General features: G+C 45.2%; 1 protein-coding gene and 1 long non-coding RNA gene across 4 annotated transcripts in view; one reads left to right on the top strand and one right to left on the bottom strand.

The window, feature by feature from the left end:
• The window catches only part of TRRAP (transformation/transcription domain associated protein), a 201,312-nt gene that overhangs the window by 130,268 nt on the left and 53,718 nt on the right, over positions 1-17,326 (bottom strand). For 2 of the 3 annotated variants that reach the window (XM_056537084.1, XM_056537085.1), the window contains 10 exons: positions 15,013-15,273; positions 14,047-14,208; positions 12,509-12,605; positions 10,802-10,923; positions 10,018-10,188; positions 8,789-8,857; positions 4,398-4,418; positions 1,885-2,004; positions 649-768; positions 247-417 (listed from right to left, as the gene is read on the bottom strand). In XM_056537084.1, coding sequence (XP_056393059.1) covers positions 247-417; positions 649-768; positions 1,885-2,004; positions 4,398-4,418; positions 8,789-8,857; positions 10,018-10,188; positions 10,802-10,923; positions 12,509-12,605; positions 14,047-14,208; positions 15,013-15,273 — 1,314 coding nt within the window. The remainder of the gene's footprint in view (positions 1-246; positions 418-648; positions 769-1,884; positions 2,005-4,397; positions 4,419-8,788; positions 8,858-10,017; positions 10,189-10,801; positions 10,924-12,508; positions 12,606-14,046; positions 14,209-15,012; positions 15,274-17,326) is intronic. The other variant, XM_056537086.1, reaches the window with a different exon arrangement.
• LOC130285546 (uncharacterized) lies at positions 4,335-15,830 on the top strand. Its single transcript, XR_008847367.1, has 3 exons — positions 4,335-4,439; positions 7,786-7,870; positions 15,548-15,830. It is a non-coding gene; the product is annotated as an uncharacterized LOC130285546 (long non-coding RNA).

Genomic DNA, 17,326 nt, shown 5'->3' with positions numbered 1-17,326 from the left:
GGTATTACTGTTTGCCTCACTGAGCTGAAAGAGCTGCATCACCAGATACAGTCACTACTCAAAGTACAGGGAATTGCCTGTTAGGTAGTGAAAATGCCACATTGCTGCAACCCTTTCAATCAGCTGACTGACAAGGGTGTCGGGTGTTGGACCAAAACTGATCACATACTGATGGCCTATTCTAAGTTCAGGCCATCAATATCCTGGAAAACACATTTCAGGTTTGACATTCTACTATAATATTACCTTTATAGCCTGGAACTGCAGATCAAGTCGCATGGTGGAAGTACTAGTACTGGGGGAGCCCGGCCGCACAGTGGTTTGAGTGACTCCAGGCATCAGGAGGGTAATGAAACGGTTAGGGTTAGCAGCCAGGACGTCTCGTAAAGGTTTTGCATCCTTGTGTTTTAAAAAGCTCTGGAGATAAGGAGAAAAAAAAAATATATAAACAAAAAAAAAATACAATCTTAACATTTAGAGAAAAAACAAAAAAAACTCTGAGAGCAGTAACCATCTCAGTTCCTCTGCAGGGCTTGTGCAGTGGGTCACCTGCAGAGATGTTCATGTGTCACCCAAAAACCATAGCCCGTATGAGTATGCCACTGGCTTAACATAAACCAATAGGAACATAATGCAAAAGAAACTTACCATAAACATCCGACTCCACTGAGGATCATTCAGTGTCGCCTCCATCATGAAAAGCTCCACAGTCTGTGACGGATGACGGGTTAGGAATTTTATCAAAGGTTCTCTGAAGGGGCTTCCAGCCTATGGTTAAACAGAGAATGATTACTATCAGACTAATTAACACATACAACGAATGTTAAAAAAACAACATCCTAAAGTTTTATTGATCATATTAAAACAGGCTACCGACAGGTCCGTTTTAAAGTGAACAGGACTGGGCTACAATATTAGTTACTCTCAATAGACAATAGTAGTAAGGAATCTTAGCGCTTGTTTATACATTTAAGGGTACCTGTCGCACTAACCTATCGCTACAGGCTTGTAGTGCAGGTGACAACGATTCCCTGATCTGTGCCTCCGTTCCGGCGAGGATATTCTTTTCTAATCAAGACCTTGTTGCACGGTGGGTGTTACCAAGCCCTTGATGCATGGTGACGTCAGTCTCAATCTTCATAGGAAGCACCTCCTCTCCCTGTGCTGAGGCTTCTATGCTGCAGAATGGAGCTCCACTCTGCAGCATAAACCCCTCTCCTCTGTTAGGAAACCTCTCTTGCGAGAAGATTTCGCTTCATGCCTCTGCGGCATAGGAGCCTTAGTATGGGGGGGGGGGGTGCTTCCTATGAAGATTAAAGTGGTACTCCGCTGCTCAGCGTTTGGAACAAACTGTTCCGAACACTGGAGCAGGGAGCTCGGGACCTCATAGCCACGCCACTTCATGATGCATGCCCCGCCCACTCAATGCAAGTCTATGGGAGGGGCGTGACACGCCCCCTCCCATAGACTTGCATTGAGGGGGTGGGGCATGACCTCATGAGGGTGTGGGGCTATGACGTCACGAGCTCTAGCACCAGTTCCAGCGCTCGGAACAGTTTGTTCCAAACGCTGAGCAGCGGAGTACCCCTTTAAAGACAGACGCCACCGCGCACAGGGGTCTAGGAAATGTCCACCGTGCACCAAGCTCCTGATTAGCATATCAAGAAAAATAATATATCGCCAGAACAAAGCAGGGATCAGAGAATGGTAAGTATAATTTTTATTAGAAGCCCATGCCAAAAGGTAGGTGTGGGTGATATTTATGACAGTTGTCCTTTAAAAAGCATTCCCAATTGATTTTAATGGAGAATTTTTTTTGTTAATAAAAACAAAGCATTGCACCCTTGTCAATTTCAAGACTCCCAACAGAAGCTCCAGGCATACCTCTATGAGCATGGCTCGCTCGGTTTTCATAACCACCTCCAGTAAAGGCTTTACCAAGGTCTGCGGAGCAGCCGGAATCAGGTGAAAGAGATTTATAATTGCGGAACAAATCTTCATTTCCTAGAAGAAAAGCCGGGGACAAAATGTCACAAGGGTAATCGGCAGGGATATGGAAAAACCGACGGCCACTTTGCTCATGCAAACCCCTCGGCTGTAGATGTTCTATTGCATTTTACAAAATCTCGCTGCTGATGCTGGGATAAGGGAATATAGATTTTCTACTGACCAAAATTGGATTTTTGCTAAATAGTCCTGGCACTAAGGGAGCGGGACATAATCCGAACATGACCAAAAAAAAAAAGCATGAACATTGAATGGAATAATAACTGAAGAGGGGGGGGGGGGGGCATAGAAAGAATTCCCCAGATGAAAAATAGGGCCACTATTAAGTGCATTTGCCATCCGATACACTGAGACATTGTTTAGGAGGTGTAGTTTTCCCTATAATAGGCAGGTAAAGGTCTGTATAAAGCTCAGTCAATGTATAATGAAAAGCTTTTAGACTTTCTAACATACTTTGGGATTTAAATGGGTTATCCAGGAAAAATCTCTCTCTCTCTCTCTCTCTCTCTCTCTCTCTCTCCTGGCTCCAGAAAGTTAAACAGATTTGTAAATTACTTCTATTAAAAAATCTTAATCCTTTCAGTACTTATGAGCTTCTGAAGTTAAGGTTGTTCTTTTCTGACTAAGTCCTCTCTGATGACACATGTCTCGGGAACCGCCCAGTTTAGAAGAGGTTTGCTATGGGGATTTGCTTCTAAACTGGGCGGTTCCCGAGACATGTGTCATCAGAGAGCACTTAGTCAGAAAAGAACAACCTTAACTTCAGAAGCTCATAAGTACTGAAAGGATTAAGATTTTTTTAATAGAAGTAATTTACAAATCTGTTTAACTTTCTGGAGCAGGTTGATATATAAAAAAAAGTTTTTTCCTGGATAACCCCTTTAATCATCCTTCAATGTTTTCAAGATCTCTGCTTGCTGACAGTAGATGGAAAGGTTCTTGCTGATCATAGAAGACCAGGCGTGATCAAGTAGGTAAAGAAGAAGGCTTGCAAACACTGACAGCAAGCAAGGCTCTTGAAAATAAATAAGAAACTTGCATAACTTCTCATTAGACCAGTGTTTCCTAACCAGGGTGCCTCCAGCTGTTGCAAAATTACAACTCCCAGCATGCCCGGACAGCCTTCGGCTGTCTGGGCATGCTGGGAGTTGTAGTTTTGCAACAGCTGGAGGCACCCTGGTTGGGATACTTAGTTCTAAGCCATATCACTGCAGCTGGTGCAGGTTGGCACAGACTGGCAGTGGGCTGCTGGGAGTTGTAGTTTTGCAACAGCTGGAGGCACCCTGGTTGGGAAACTTAGTTCTAAGCCATATCACTGCAGCTGGTGCAGGTTGGCACAGACTGGCAGTGGGCTGCTGGGAGTAGTACTTTTGCAACAGCTGGAGGCACCCTGGTTGGGAAACTTGGTTCTAAGCCATGCTGGGGCTTGTAGTATCACTGCAGCTGGTGCAGGTTGGCACAGACTGGCAGTCCTGGCTGTTGGAAGTTGTAGTTTTACAACAGCTGGAGGCACCCTGGTTGGGAAACTTGGCATCAGACAATGAACCAGCACAGTTTACATAAGCTAGTATTCTCCAACCTATAGCTCTTAGGGCCACTGCACAACTACATGATAGGAGTTGTAGTTCTGTAACACCCAGACAGCCACAGGTTGGGGGAACCCCAACTTAAGATCTTAGTCCTAACCATAGAGTTAAGCCATGCAGGAATTGTACAGACACCGTCTATTGTATGACTGGCGCCACAAACAAACATAGAAATGACTGCACACGACACTTGAAGGTACAAAAGCACAAGACCTCTTACACAATACAACATGGGGTTCTCACATCTGTCCTGAGGAACCCGCCGCAGAGCATGATACTCCATGGGGGGGAGATTTATCAACACCGGTCCAGAGGAAAAGTTGCTGAGTTGCCCATAGCAACCAATCAGATCGCTTCTTTCATTTTTGAAAAGGCCTCTGCAAAATGAAAGAAGCGATCTGATTGGTTGTTAAGGGCAACTTTTCCTCTGCACAGGTTTGATAAATTTCCCCCCATATCTCCATATAGGACCAGCGGGAGTCAGTACAAGAGACAAGGGGGGAGGTTTATCAAAACCTGTCCAAAGGAAAAGTTGCTGAGTTGCCCATAGCAACCAATCAGATCGCTTCTTTCATGTTTCTAAGGCCTTTTCAAAAATGAAAGCAGTGATCTGATTGGTTTCTATGTGTAACTCAGCAACTTTTCCCTCTGGACAGGTTTTGATAAATCTCCCCCATGGACACTTGCACTGTCAGGGGTGTAAGAACAGGTTTGAGGACTAACATTTTAGCCAACGGGGGAAAAAAAAAAAATTAATACAAGAGACCAGGACAACAACAACTTCTCGACAACGCCAATTCTCACCTCTACCCCTTCCACGGCAGGCTGGACCAAAAAAAGAGGACAGTAAGAATCTGAGGAGCGGGGGAACCAAGAGTGGAGGGATTACATTAGAAAGATTAGAAAAGAGGTGGGGGGGTTTTCCCCCAAGAGCAGTGCCACTCCTATCTATTGGCAGAGTCTGGTATTGCAGATAACGGGGTTATCTGGGTTTTAAAAATGGGTGGCTAATTGACAATCAATTTAGTGGGGGTCCGACTCTTGGCACCCTCGCCACTCAGCTAAATAAAGGCTATTGTGCTCATGCAAGCGCTGCAACCTCTTAAATGTTTACAAGGACATATACTTTTAATAATCGGACTATTAGCAGTGGCGGTGCAGGGTACTGTAGTGTTCTGTTCACATAAGACAAAGTCTCAGGACCTTTCACCTCTGCTACTAATAGTTAAAGGGTTACTCCGCTACCCAGCGTCCGGAACATTGAGTTCTGAACGCTGTGTGCGGGCTTCCATGTTCACGCCCACCTCCTCGTGACGTCACGCCCCGTCATGTGACGTCATGCCCCGCCCCCGCAATGCAAGTCTATGGGAGGGGGCGTGACGTCACGAGGGGCCGGGCGTGAACACGGAAGCACTCACACAGCATTCGAAACTCAATGTTCCGGACACTGGGGAGCGGAGTAACCCTTTAAGATTACCTATAAAGCTTTGTGTTTTAAAGGGATATTCCAGTAATAACATGTTATCACCCATCCATTGCATAGGAAATAATAGATCAGTAGGGGTACAAACTCTGAGGCTTTTACTGATCACTATAACAGGGACCATATGTCCTTAATCCAAAGTCCTGCACATGTCTGTGTTTACATCCTAGTACATGCCATACCTCAACAGTAGAGATGAGCGAACTTCGGTAAATTCGATTAGTCACGAACTTCTCGGCTCGGCAGTTGATGGCTTATCCTGCGTAAATTAGTTCAGCCTTCAGGTGCTCCGGTGGGCTGGAAAAGGTGGATACAGTCCTAGAAAAGAGTCTCCTAGGACTGTATCCACCTTTTCCAGCCCACCAGAGCACCTGAAAGCTGAACTAATTTATGCAGGAAAAGTCATCAACTGCCAAGCCGAGAAGTTCGTGACGAATCGAATTTACTGTAAGTTCGCTCATCTCTACTCAACAGTGATCCAGTAAGTATAGCACAAGGCCTTCACCAACCCAGGATATACACTGAAACCAGTGTGGGACCCCCAGAGCATCAGTACATTTTAAAGGGGATCTCCATATTTAGAAAACTGATGTTCTATAATTAAAAGGGAACTCTGGTGAAAAAAAAAAATCTTATCCCCTATCAAAAGGAAAGGGGATAAAATGGCTAATCGCGGGGGTCCCGCCGCTGGGGACCACTGCAATCTCCCCTGCGGCACCCCTGCTATTTGGTGCATAGAGCGAACTTCGCTCCGTTCCTGATGACTGGTGAATACAGCAGCCACGCCCCCTCCATTCATGTTTATGGGAGGAGGCATGACCGCTACGTACTAGCCGGTATGTCCCCTCCCATACACATGAATGGGGCGGGGCGTGATGTCACAAACATGGAAGCGCCAAGATGTTTTCAGCAGAGTACCCCTTTAAAGAGGACCTGTGGTCTCTCCTGATCTGTGTTTTAGTAAATTCCTGTATTCCCCCTGAAATAACAAGTTTGCAACATCTTCTGTTTTAGTTCTGTGTTCTTCCATGCCTCTTTGATTCTTACTAGAAAGCAATGTATGACTAAATAGGCAACTGGGTGTTACCAGTTAAAGGGGTACTCCGGTGGAAACCTTTTTTTTTTTATTTTATTTTTTTTAAATGAACTGGTGCCAGAAAGGTAAACCGTTTTGTAAAAATCTTTATCCTTCCAGTACTTATTAGCAGCTGTATGCTACAGAGGAAATTATTTTCTTTTTTTGTCTTGTCCACAGTGCTCTCAGCTGACACCTCTGTCCATGTCAGGAACTGTCCAGAGCAGCATAGGTTTGCTATGGGGATTTTTTTCCTGCTCTGGTCAGTTCCTGATACGGGCATCAGGTGTCAGCAGAGAGCACTGTGGACAACACAAAAAAAGAAATTCAAAAAGAAAAGAATTTCCTCTGTAGCATACAGCTGCTAATAAGCACTGGAAGGATAGAGATTTTTTTTTTAATAGAAGTCAATTACAAATCTGTTTAACTTTCTGGCACCAGTTGATTTAAAAAAAATAAAAATTCCACTGGTGTACCCCTTTTAAGGCTGTGTTCCTACACGGAGACTATCCAATCAAAGCTGACAGTGCAGGGACATACCCCTAACTTGTAACATCCAGTTGACAATTTAGTTCAGGGGTCTCAAACTGGTGTCCCTCCAGATGTTGCAAAACTTCAACTCCGAGCATGCCCGGACAGCCGTTGGCTGTCCGGGCATGCTGGGAGTTGAAGTTTTGCAACATCTGGAGGGCCACCAGTTTGAGACCCCTGACTTTGCTATCCTTACTAGGCATATATAACTGAGGACTGGCACAACACAGAGATACAAGGAAGGAGGGTACAGAATTGGTATTTTATGAGGAATACAAGTATTTACTAAGACAGGCAGGTCGAAAGGGGCCACATGGCCTCTTAAAGTACCCGCAGCTTGTAAACTTATATCTGCGTTGTTATATAATTCGTCCGAACAGTCTGAGAGGCACACTCTTCTCTACAGTGACCTGCACCATTCACATACATGGCTCTAGGATTGGAGCAGGTCAGGGTGGAGAGAGAGCAACCCACTCCGACGGCCGAAATACAAAACAGCGTGAGTATAAAGTTTACAAGCTGCGGGCAAAGGAAACCAAGGTATGGTCTGTGTCATCTCCCTATGCCCTAACTGATAAGGACTGCACCCCTGTACCTTGTATAGAGGGGACCGATGCACTTTACGATAAGCCATCAATGTGAGATCATTAGGGGTCATACTCTGCACCCCCTCCAATCAGCTGTTTGTTTCTAACTAACTTAGATACAAACAAGGCGCAGTGACACCAATACCACAGCTAACATCATCTTGTGACAGACCCCAATAAGAAATGGATGGTTTTCACCAAGCACAAAGAAAACCCATCTAGTCAAGGAGCAAGACGGACAGATGACGGAATACGACAGAATCGGATTATAAACCCACACGGTGACTTCTTATAGTCAATACTCAGACAGAGGGCACAAGTAGATGATTCCAGAGACCAGCTGGACATACAGGACACGCTAGGATCAGGGTCATCTCTAAGGGCACTACATAATACACAGCACTGTTGTTCATTTATTGGATCCCAGTGCTGCAACCCAAAAATGGCCAATGACTGTCATGTTCCAGAATCACAGAAGTCAATTCTACATATTTTTTCTACTCCATATTTCTCTAGGCGAGGGCGCTCTGTCTGTCTGGGTTGCAAGAGGAAATATTTGCCTCCTAGTGGCGGATGAGGAGTTCGAGAACGAGGTTTTACAGTAAGTAACAAGTCCTCTTATTTACCATGCTTAAATGGATTGGCAAAAAAAAAACTATTTCTGTATTATGCATTTAACAGAACCCTAAAACTACATTTGGTCTGTGCATCTCCTCTTTCTTCTTTGAAGAGGTTGATCAGTTGCAGTGCGCATGCGCAGAATGGTCTGCGTGCGCTGATTTCTCTGTGCTCCAATAACTTGGATAGAGCACATGGAAATGAATCTGTAAAGCCGAGCAAGAGCAGTAATGCTTGTGGGAGATGCAGGACAGTGTCCAGCTGCGTGGGCATTTATTCCACACAACTATGCCAGATGCCCACAAGTAAATAACACTGCTAGGAAGAGGATTTGAAGGGGTACTCCGGTGCTCCAGCGTTCTTAATATTTTGTTCAGAACGCTCGGAGCCGGAAGCCATGATCATGATGTCACGGCCACACTGCCTTGTGACGTCAGGACACCCCCCCTCCATTCATGTCTATGGGAGGGGGCGTGTCGGTAGACACGCCCCCTCCCATAGACATGAATGGAAGGGTCGTGATGTGACATCAACAAGGGGCGTGACGTCACGACCACTGCCGCAGAAACCTAGCGTTTGTTTAGAATGCTGGGTTCTGTGGGAGATCGCCGGGGGGGGGGGGGGGGGGGGCCAGCAGCGGGACCCATGCGATCAGACATCTCATCCGCTATACTTCGGATAGGGGATAAGATGTCTAGCGACGGAGTACCCCTTTAACTAAGCAACATTTTTACAGGTAAACAGTCTGACTTTGTATCTAATTACATTATAATGGGATAGCGGGGAATTCTACGATCAAGGGGTTAAACTAGAACTAATTTAATGCAGACATTAATAATGGTTGAGAAATAAAACAAAATAAAAAAAATTATACAAACAGATTAGTGTTAACAGTACTTACATTCCCCTCGCTTCTTTGTCCTCCCTTGTGGGTGATGACTACAACCTCCATCCACTTACGCAAGTGTTGCTATGGGGACAATAAATAAAATGGTTTAAGGGAAAAGTCAAACAAGCGCACTGCGGCTTCAATCACAAGTACCACTCGGGCACCAACGTGTCGAGATTACTGTCACATGATGTCGTAATGTCTGTATTAATAAATAGGTTTAAATGGAAATATGCAGTGTAAGACACTCAGCCGCGGCTTTCCCGTGCAGGAGGCGTGTTGGCCGAAACATGACGCTGCGGCTGACACGCCCCCTCTATGCATCTCTATGGGAGAGGCGGAGATGCAGTGTTTGTGCATAGAGCTGTATTGGGGGGGAGGGGTGTGTCATCGACCTCAGTGAGGTCTACGCAGGGGCATAGGAACCAGGGGGGGGGGGGGGGGGATGGATCCCTGCTGGGGGACCAATAATGAAGTTATTCCCCCCACTCCGCAGAGCCGCCCATTCTCCCGGCGCCGCCTCTACCTGTGGCCCCGACACTCCCATTATCAGCCACTGCTTTGCGAGAGGCCTCCTTCTCAGTGGAGGGGACCTCGCTGCTGGCTGGTCTCCCGGCCCCGAGTGCTGCAAGTAGTAAGCTGAGGCAGGGACACTGCTGCATGCAAAGCAGCAAATGTCTGTCCCTGCGCAGGCACGCCCTGAGGTCATGGACGTCCCTGCCCTGGCTGCTTGCTCCAATCAGGAAGGAGAATGTGGCACTGCACCATGCTGACAAAGCCTGCATAAGGTGGAAAAAAAAATGGATGAGGGGGGAGGGTAGGAGATGGTGGAGAGGGTGTGCGCAGAAAGGGGGAAGGCGTTAATTACGCACAGCCGTGGCAATGCTGGGTCCCCATACGGGAGATTGCGATGGGTCTTACACTGCAGTACTTCGTTAAGAGGGGCTACTAGATACTAGATTTATGGGGATAGAACATAGATCCAGGGATTTATTCTGCTGCCATATTGGAGTCAGAAAGTAATATTTCCCCCTGTAATGGGGCAATTGACATCAGTCTCATGGAGAGGCGGTTTGCCTTCCTCTAAACCAACATAGTAGAGTTGAACTCAATGGACATTTGTCTTTCTTTACAAACTATGTTACTATGTTACTGAGGGTCACTAGGGAAATGATTTTAGCAGGAAGACCACTTTCAGTATGTTAAATTAATGTACGTGCACAGTACTATAGGTCTCTTACCATCATCTGGTCACAAAACTTATCATTGAAGGAGTTGGGGAAGAGACGGGTCACAGATGTCAGGCGATTGACGACGTTGAGGGTCAGGCTGCGGTAGTCTCCAAGCATCATAAGGAGAGGCCTCATGTGCGTATGAATCTGATCCACTTCAATGGTTGCTCCTTCCAGGAACTACATAAAAAAAAAGACAAAACATCAAAGCGTCTGGTATATACTACATAACGCAATGAGCTCCAATGTGAGCCTCTCCGGCTGTTGCAAAACTACAGGACATGCTGGGAATCATAGTGCTGCAACAGCTGGAGAGCCACAGGTTGGAGTTTACCAACGTAAGGGATTATTAGACAAACAGGGCAATATATTATTTTGCGTTGTCTCTTTAGGAACCATATGGACATGTGCGTAACTATATATGCTCAGTAAAAAAAAAAGCGTCAGACTATGTAGACATGGAGAATTATTTACCAGATAAAGGGAATTTAATGTTGCTTCTTCAATTACACATTGTCATCACCCCAGCCGACAGTATTATGTATTTAGTATCGAGAACTGGGATCACCATGACAACTTGGCAGTTCTATGGGCTATTGTTGGAGCTTCGCCGTTAATTCTGCGCACATGTCATATCTCTGCTCCGAACGCCTTCATTTTCTCTGACCTTATATCCTATAGTCAGACAGTTATTGGTACAGCATAATAAGCATGCACCTCTCTTATGCATGTATTGTATGCTTCTGAAAGAAGGCAAGGAAAATGAATGCAGATGTCTTAGCGCTCATCTCACCTTCCTCATACACGCTTCTCCGGCCTCTTGAAGCTCATTGTTGGTGGAGTTAAGGGCCTTGAACAGGGCGGCGATGATTTTCTCTCTTGACTGCGGCAAATAGTTGCAGGCGGCGAGGGCGTCTGTTCAGATAAAAAGTAAGGACTAAGATATCCCAAAAAAGCTTTGTTCATGCTGAAATTTTTTATGTTAAGCGCCATCTTTTAGTTCAATTCCATTAGAACCTGTTCTTCCCAAAAAGCAACATAATCCCAGACATGCAATTCCCCTGTAGCGACCTCTACAGGGAAAATTAAGTATTACATGCAGTGATAGAAATAAATGACTGTCCATGTTGTACATGAATAAACCATGTCTGCCGGAGCTGCTGCTTGTTAGCAGTTTTTTGCTTTAGCTCATAGTGGAGGTCTAGAGACGAGGAACCCACCCCAAAGACGCTCGAATTCCCTTAGAGCAGCGTTTCCCAACCAGGGTGCTTTCAGCTGTGGCAAAACTACAATTCCCAGCATGCCCGGACAGCCAAAGGCTGTCCGGGCATGCTGAGAATTGTAGTTCTGACACAGCTGGAGGCATCATGGTTGGGAAACACTGCCTTAGAGGAGATATGTAAACAAATAAAAAAAAATAAAAAAAAAGGTATGTTTAAACATGGCACATTCATTGCATATGAAAAATCTGCAGCGTATTACAGTAGCAGCAATGTGGATGAGATAAGAAATCTTAACCCACTGCACAAAATGTATCTATCAAATATCTGAAGGGAAAAAAAAAGCGAACTTTCAGCTCTGTTGGAACATTGTTCCAAGTCCATATATGAGGCCCTGACAAGTTCTCTTTAACCCCTTAGGGACTCAGCCCATTTTCACCTTAAAGGACTCAAAACAATTTTCGTTCTTGCACTTTCGTTTTCTCCTCCTCATCTTCCAAAAAACATAATGCATTCAATTTTTCACCTGATCAGGACATCGCGATTCCGTCACCATAGTCCCGATCAGCTCCGCTGAGCTGCCGGGATAGTTTTACTTTCACTTTAGACGCCGCAATTAACTTTGATTGCGACGTCTAAAGGGTTAATGCCAGGCATCGGCCCAATCGGTGGTGCCCGACATTAGCCGTGAGTTCTGGCTGCCCGTAGCAACCGGGACCCACAAGGTTTAACCCATTCTCTGCTTGTGAGAACTGTTTAATCCCTGTTAGCAGGACTCAGGACTTCTGTATGTCCCACGTCCTTAAGTGGTTAACTACATTTGTTTTTTGTTTACTTTTTCACGATAAGAAAATCTGTTTGAAAAAAAAAAAAATAGAGTGGCGAATCCGCAACAAATCTGTATGGCACCCCGGCTCTTCCGATGCTCAGAGCGACCTCCGCTTCGTACACGTATTACGGTCAACCACGGCACGAAGCAGTGACCAACACATCCCTCAATTATCTCTATAGGGGAGCAGAAGATACACAAACGCTTTATCTCCGGACCTCCTTATAGAGATACATGGAGGAGCGGGTCGGCCACCGGAGCAGAGGTAGCTCTGTGCATGGAGAGAGTCGGGGTGCAGGGCCGGGATCCCCCGCGATCAGACACTTATCCCTCACAGGACAGGGGATAAGATGTTCTGCACCGGAGTTACGATATTATACAAATGGTTAAATCCAGACTTTTCTTACAAAAGTTTACTGGGAAAATACTCCGAAAAATCCAACACACTTACTTAAAGCAGCAATTCTCAGTGGCACAAGAGAAGAAAGGCTTTTATAACAAGGCAGCTTCATGAGCGTCGCGTCTTCAGCTTCACACAAGTTTAGGAGCTAAAAAGGAAAAAAAAAAGTTTTAGTAAGTACAAAGTAACAGCATCTGGGGAAAAGGAACCAACTATATAGTAAATTTCAGGAAAACAAGAGCAGCCCCCTCTCTACTGAAAAGTTCTGCAAATTCGATTCATTACAGCATCTTAGATCTATGGCTGCTGGAAGAAAAATGAAAACTTTCTGGTTTACATCCAATGCAGGAATCTTGTGCTGATCAAAATGTCATTACTCTGGATCAGAATAAGTGCTCTGGATCAGAACAAGTGGTGTGGATGTAAACAAGAATGTCTTTGTCCATCAACATTAAGTGGAGATTTAGAAAATTGTGTAAAATTTAAACAAATAATATTGGGAAGTTACAAAAGTTGCGTATACAATATTCCGTATACAATGAGTGAAGTTTACAAAGTGGACGAAGCCGCGAAGTTACGCAATTTGTATAATTTTTATTGCCTTTCATGGGAGTTAAAAAAATAAAAAACAGCATAGGCCCGCGAGCTATGCCGTTTACATAACTCCCAGAACTACGTAAACAGAGCGGGCGCGGGGCTACACCATTTGTCAAACTCCTATTAAAGTCAATGGGAGTTACGCAAATTGCGTAACTTCCATGTGCTAAACACTTTCGGCTTTTCCAACCACCTCCGATCACTGCAAACAGATGGCTGGAAAGGCAGAAGTAACAAAATTGAAGGGCACCAGAGAACTTTTCTAGTTATTTTTTCCCATCGATACAGGATTAAGAAAACATAATTGCTGCCCACTATAAAAGGGTTTTTTGTCTGTTCTATGATGGGAGTAGTAATAGTCCCTCAGCACAGCAGGAGTCTGCTGATTTCCCCTCTTCTGAGCACGTTCAGAAGTAATAACAGTTCAGAAATGGATATTATAAACCGGGAGCAAATGGATGACATTAAAGGGGTAGTCCAGTGGTGAAAAACTTATCCCCTATCCTAAGTATAGGAGATAAGTTTCAGATTATGGGGGGGTCCAACCACTGGGGCCCCCCCGCGATCTCCTGTACAGGGACCAGACAGCCCACGGGAAGGGGGCGTGTTGACCACCTGCACGAAGCGGCGGCTGACACGCCCCCTCGATACAAGTCTATGGCAGAGCCGGAGCGCTGCCTTCTGCAATCTCCGGCTCTGCCATAGCACTGTACTGAGGGGGCGTGTCGGCCGCCGCTTCGCGCGGTTGTCAACACACGTCCCATTGACATCAATGGGATTATTTTACAGCCGTTTGCAACCTGTTTAAAAATGATCAAACGGATTGCAGAACGGGCATTTATTAACGGAGGCAGACGGCCGTGTGAACGAGTCCTTATACAACTATTTTATGAAAGCTGTCCAGAGAGCTCACATCAGTCACTGAATAATAGCAATGTGTCCTTTTAATGTAGACAATAGAATTACTATTGAAATCTAAATGAATATATTACCTCAGAATAAAAGACTTTGTGTTCTACAACATTGAGATCCATAGTGAAGAGTCTGGGCTGTAGTGTTGTGCAGAAGGTGTTTCCTTCCATAAGGCCAATCTGAGCATTCGCTGGCTGGTGACGCAGGAGGTGCTTCTTAGGAGGGACCATGTCTTGTAATACCTAAAAGGGAACCATAAATGTAAACCATAAATGTAAAGGGAAATGTAATGACTAGGTAATATATTAGATCTCTCCAAGCCCTCTGTCAAAATGAATCTAAAATCTCCAGCTTTAAAGAGTACCCATCAAATTCAACAAAATACATTTTTTTAAATACATCCCTCAGTACCTAATCCTGACCATGTACATCTATTTTTTGTGTGTCTATCTCCTTAATTTTTTTTTATTACACTTTTAATTTATCTCACTAGTCTGAATTCCTCTCAAAGGGAGGGGGCGTGGCCTCACTGTGCAGGTCTCCGCCCCCTCCCTCAGTATACTGTCTGCTCACATCTCCCCTAGCATTAGCAAAACTACAACTCCCAGCTTGTCCTCACTGACAGTAGCGGGACATAAACTGACAGTGGGAGGACTTTTCCTCTAGCTGTGAGCCCTGCGCTCACAGCTGTCAATCAAGGAAGTGTGTCCATGACATAGGTGATGACGCATGGACACAGCAGGACTAGTATGTGTCCAAGCAGGCAGGGGGGGGCAGTTGTTTGACTGGCTTTTTCAGTATGAAATACAAAAATTTTCTAATGAAAGCAATTGTATAACCTATTGGTTATACATGCTTTACAACATATCAAAAGTTTTTGTATCTGACAGTGCCCATTTAAAAAAAACGTCAAAAGATGATAATGTCAAATATACAAATGTAACAGCAATAAAGAAAACAAAATTCTAAAAAAAAAAGGCTAGAGAGTAGATCGGCTATAGCCAAAACCTGCCAATTTCCTACCAGAAATATTCTGACCCTCTTACCTCTTTATGGGGTTCCATAATCATGGTGACACCTTTGCCAGTCACTTGGGCAAGGACCTGCAGAGAGTGCATGGCTTGCTTCCGCACAGTCGGGTTGGGTGATGTCACTTCGCGCACAAGATCGTGGGTGACCAGGTGAAAGGACTTCTCCTGAGCACTTACTATCTCCTCCGTCTTCTCCTCATCCTTCAGTGGTGTGGCACATCTGACCAAAAGCTGCTCCAGAGTAGTTTTTGCCATAGCCACCGCTCCATTAGAAACCTAAGAAGGAGAGAGCAGTAAGTAAGGACAAGAGTGCCCTTAGACCAGTGTTTCTTAACCAGGGTGGCTCCAGCTGTTGCAAAACTACAACCCCCAGCATGCCCGGACAGCCAAAGGCTGTCCGGGCATGCTGGGAGTTGTAGTTTTGCAACAGCTGAATGCACCCTGGTTGAGAAACACTGCCCTAGACATATGGCAAATATGTGATATGAATATGTATACACGGCCTTTTGTGATTAATATGAACTGCACTCTGAAAATCTGTTTCCTACAGATGCACACCAAAGTGTCGGCATCATAATGGCAAGACCTATACCCGAAGATATCAGAAAGGAAATCGAGAGCTGCTGTATGACACCCTTACAATATAAGGCAAAAACCTGCCATCCTTCAAGTTGTTGTGAAACTTAAAGGGGTTATCCAGGAAAAAAACTTTTTTATATATATCAACAGGCTCCAGAAAGTTAAACAGATTTGTAAATTACTTTTATTAAAAAATCTTAATCTTTTCAGTACTTATCAGCTGCTGAAGTTGAGTTGTTCTTTTCTGTCTAAGTGCTCTCTGATGACATCTGTCTCGGGAACCGCCCAGTTTAGAAGCAAATCCCCATAGCAAACCTCTTCTACTCTGTGCAGTTCCCGAGACAAGCAGAGAGCACTGTTGCCAGACAGAAAACAACAACAACTCAACTTCAGTAGCTGATAATTATTGAAAGGATTAAGATTTTTTAATAGAAGTAATTTACAAATCTCAATTCAACACTGAAGATGCAGAAAATGTGGAGCACTTACCCAAGCTTCAACTGCAGTGGTAGTTTATTGTAAACTTACAAACATAGGGGTACACGGATCAGGGAGCTGTGCTGGAGGACGCGGGGGGTATAGTCTCGGTGACTGACCGTTGCGTGCTTCGTCAGACCGGGAGTCCCGGCCTGACGAAGCGCAGAAGCACGCAACTATCCGTCACCGAGACTATACCTCCGCGTCCTCCAGCACAGCTCCCTGATCCGTGTACCCCTATGTTTGTAAGTTTACAATAAACTACCACTGCAGTTGAAGCTTGGGTAAGTGCTCCGCATTTTCTGCATCTTCAGTGTTGAATTGTGAATTGTCTTATCTCCAGCGAGTCAGCACCGAATACAGAGCTCACACAGCAGTTAAAGGGGCCGTACACTACTACTATCCTGAGACCTACCCGTCATTCTAAGTGGTGCCAAGTTATCTCTATTAGACTGTGAATTTACAAATCTGTTTAACTTTCTGGAGCCAGTTGATATAAAAAAAAAAAAGTTTTTTCCTGGAATACCCCTTTAAATTCAAAGTATTCCCATCCACCATGTAAGACTCCTAAAACTACAATGTCCACAAGCACTAGTAATCTGTGCTGTGGATGAACTTGCCCTTGTCCTGTAAAAGCGAGGACAATGAGAACGCACGCGCGTGGTTAAACAGCACAAGATGGCAGAGCACCGCTGACTGCCCATGCTTCTACAGAAGAAGGGAGAACTATAGGAGGATGTAACGTCTCTCCACATCTGTCTCCTGAGAAAAAAGATTACAGGTATCTAGAGATCTTACGGTTTACATGACCCATACTAACTGTAGTGAAGGTGATTGCTACAAATGATGGCTACTTTAAAGGGGTACTCCGCCCCTAGACATCTAATCCCCTATCAAAAGGATTGGGGATAAGATGTAGGATCGTGGGTGTCCGGCAGCTGGGGACTCCCACAATCTCCCTGCTGCACCCGGTGTTCGTGAAGTCACGGCCACACCCCACTCGTGATGTCATGTTCATGCCCCCTCAATGCAGGTCTATGGGAGACTTGCAAAGACTTGCATTGAGGGGGCGTGGTCGTGATGTCACAAGCGGGACGTGGCCGTGGCGTCACGAGCCTCCGCCCCGCATCGCCAGTCAGCCAGCACGGAGCGAAGTTTGCTCCGCGCACCGGATGTCTGGGATGCCGCAGCAGAGATCGCAGGGGTCCCCAGTGGCGGGACCCCCACGATGTCTAGAGGCGAAGTTCCCCTTTAAGGCAATTACCTTTTCTAT

Source organism: Hyla sarda, chromosome 8 (assembly GCF_029499605.1).
Source record: "Hyla sarda isolate aHylSar1 chromosome 8, aHylSar1.hap1, whole genome shotgun sequence".
Classification (NCBI taxonomy): domain Eukaryota; kingdom Metazoa; phylum Chordata; class Amphibia; order Anura; family Hylidae; genus Hyla; species Hyla sarda.
This window is presented reverse-complemented; position numbering and strand designations above follow the sequence as displayed.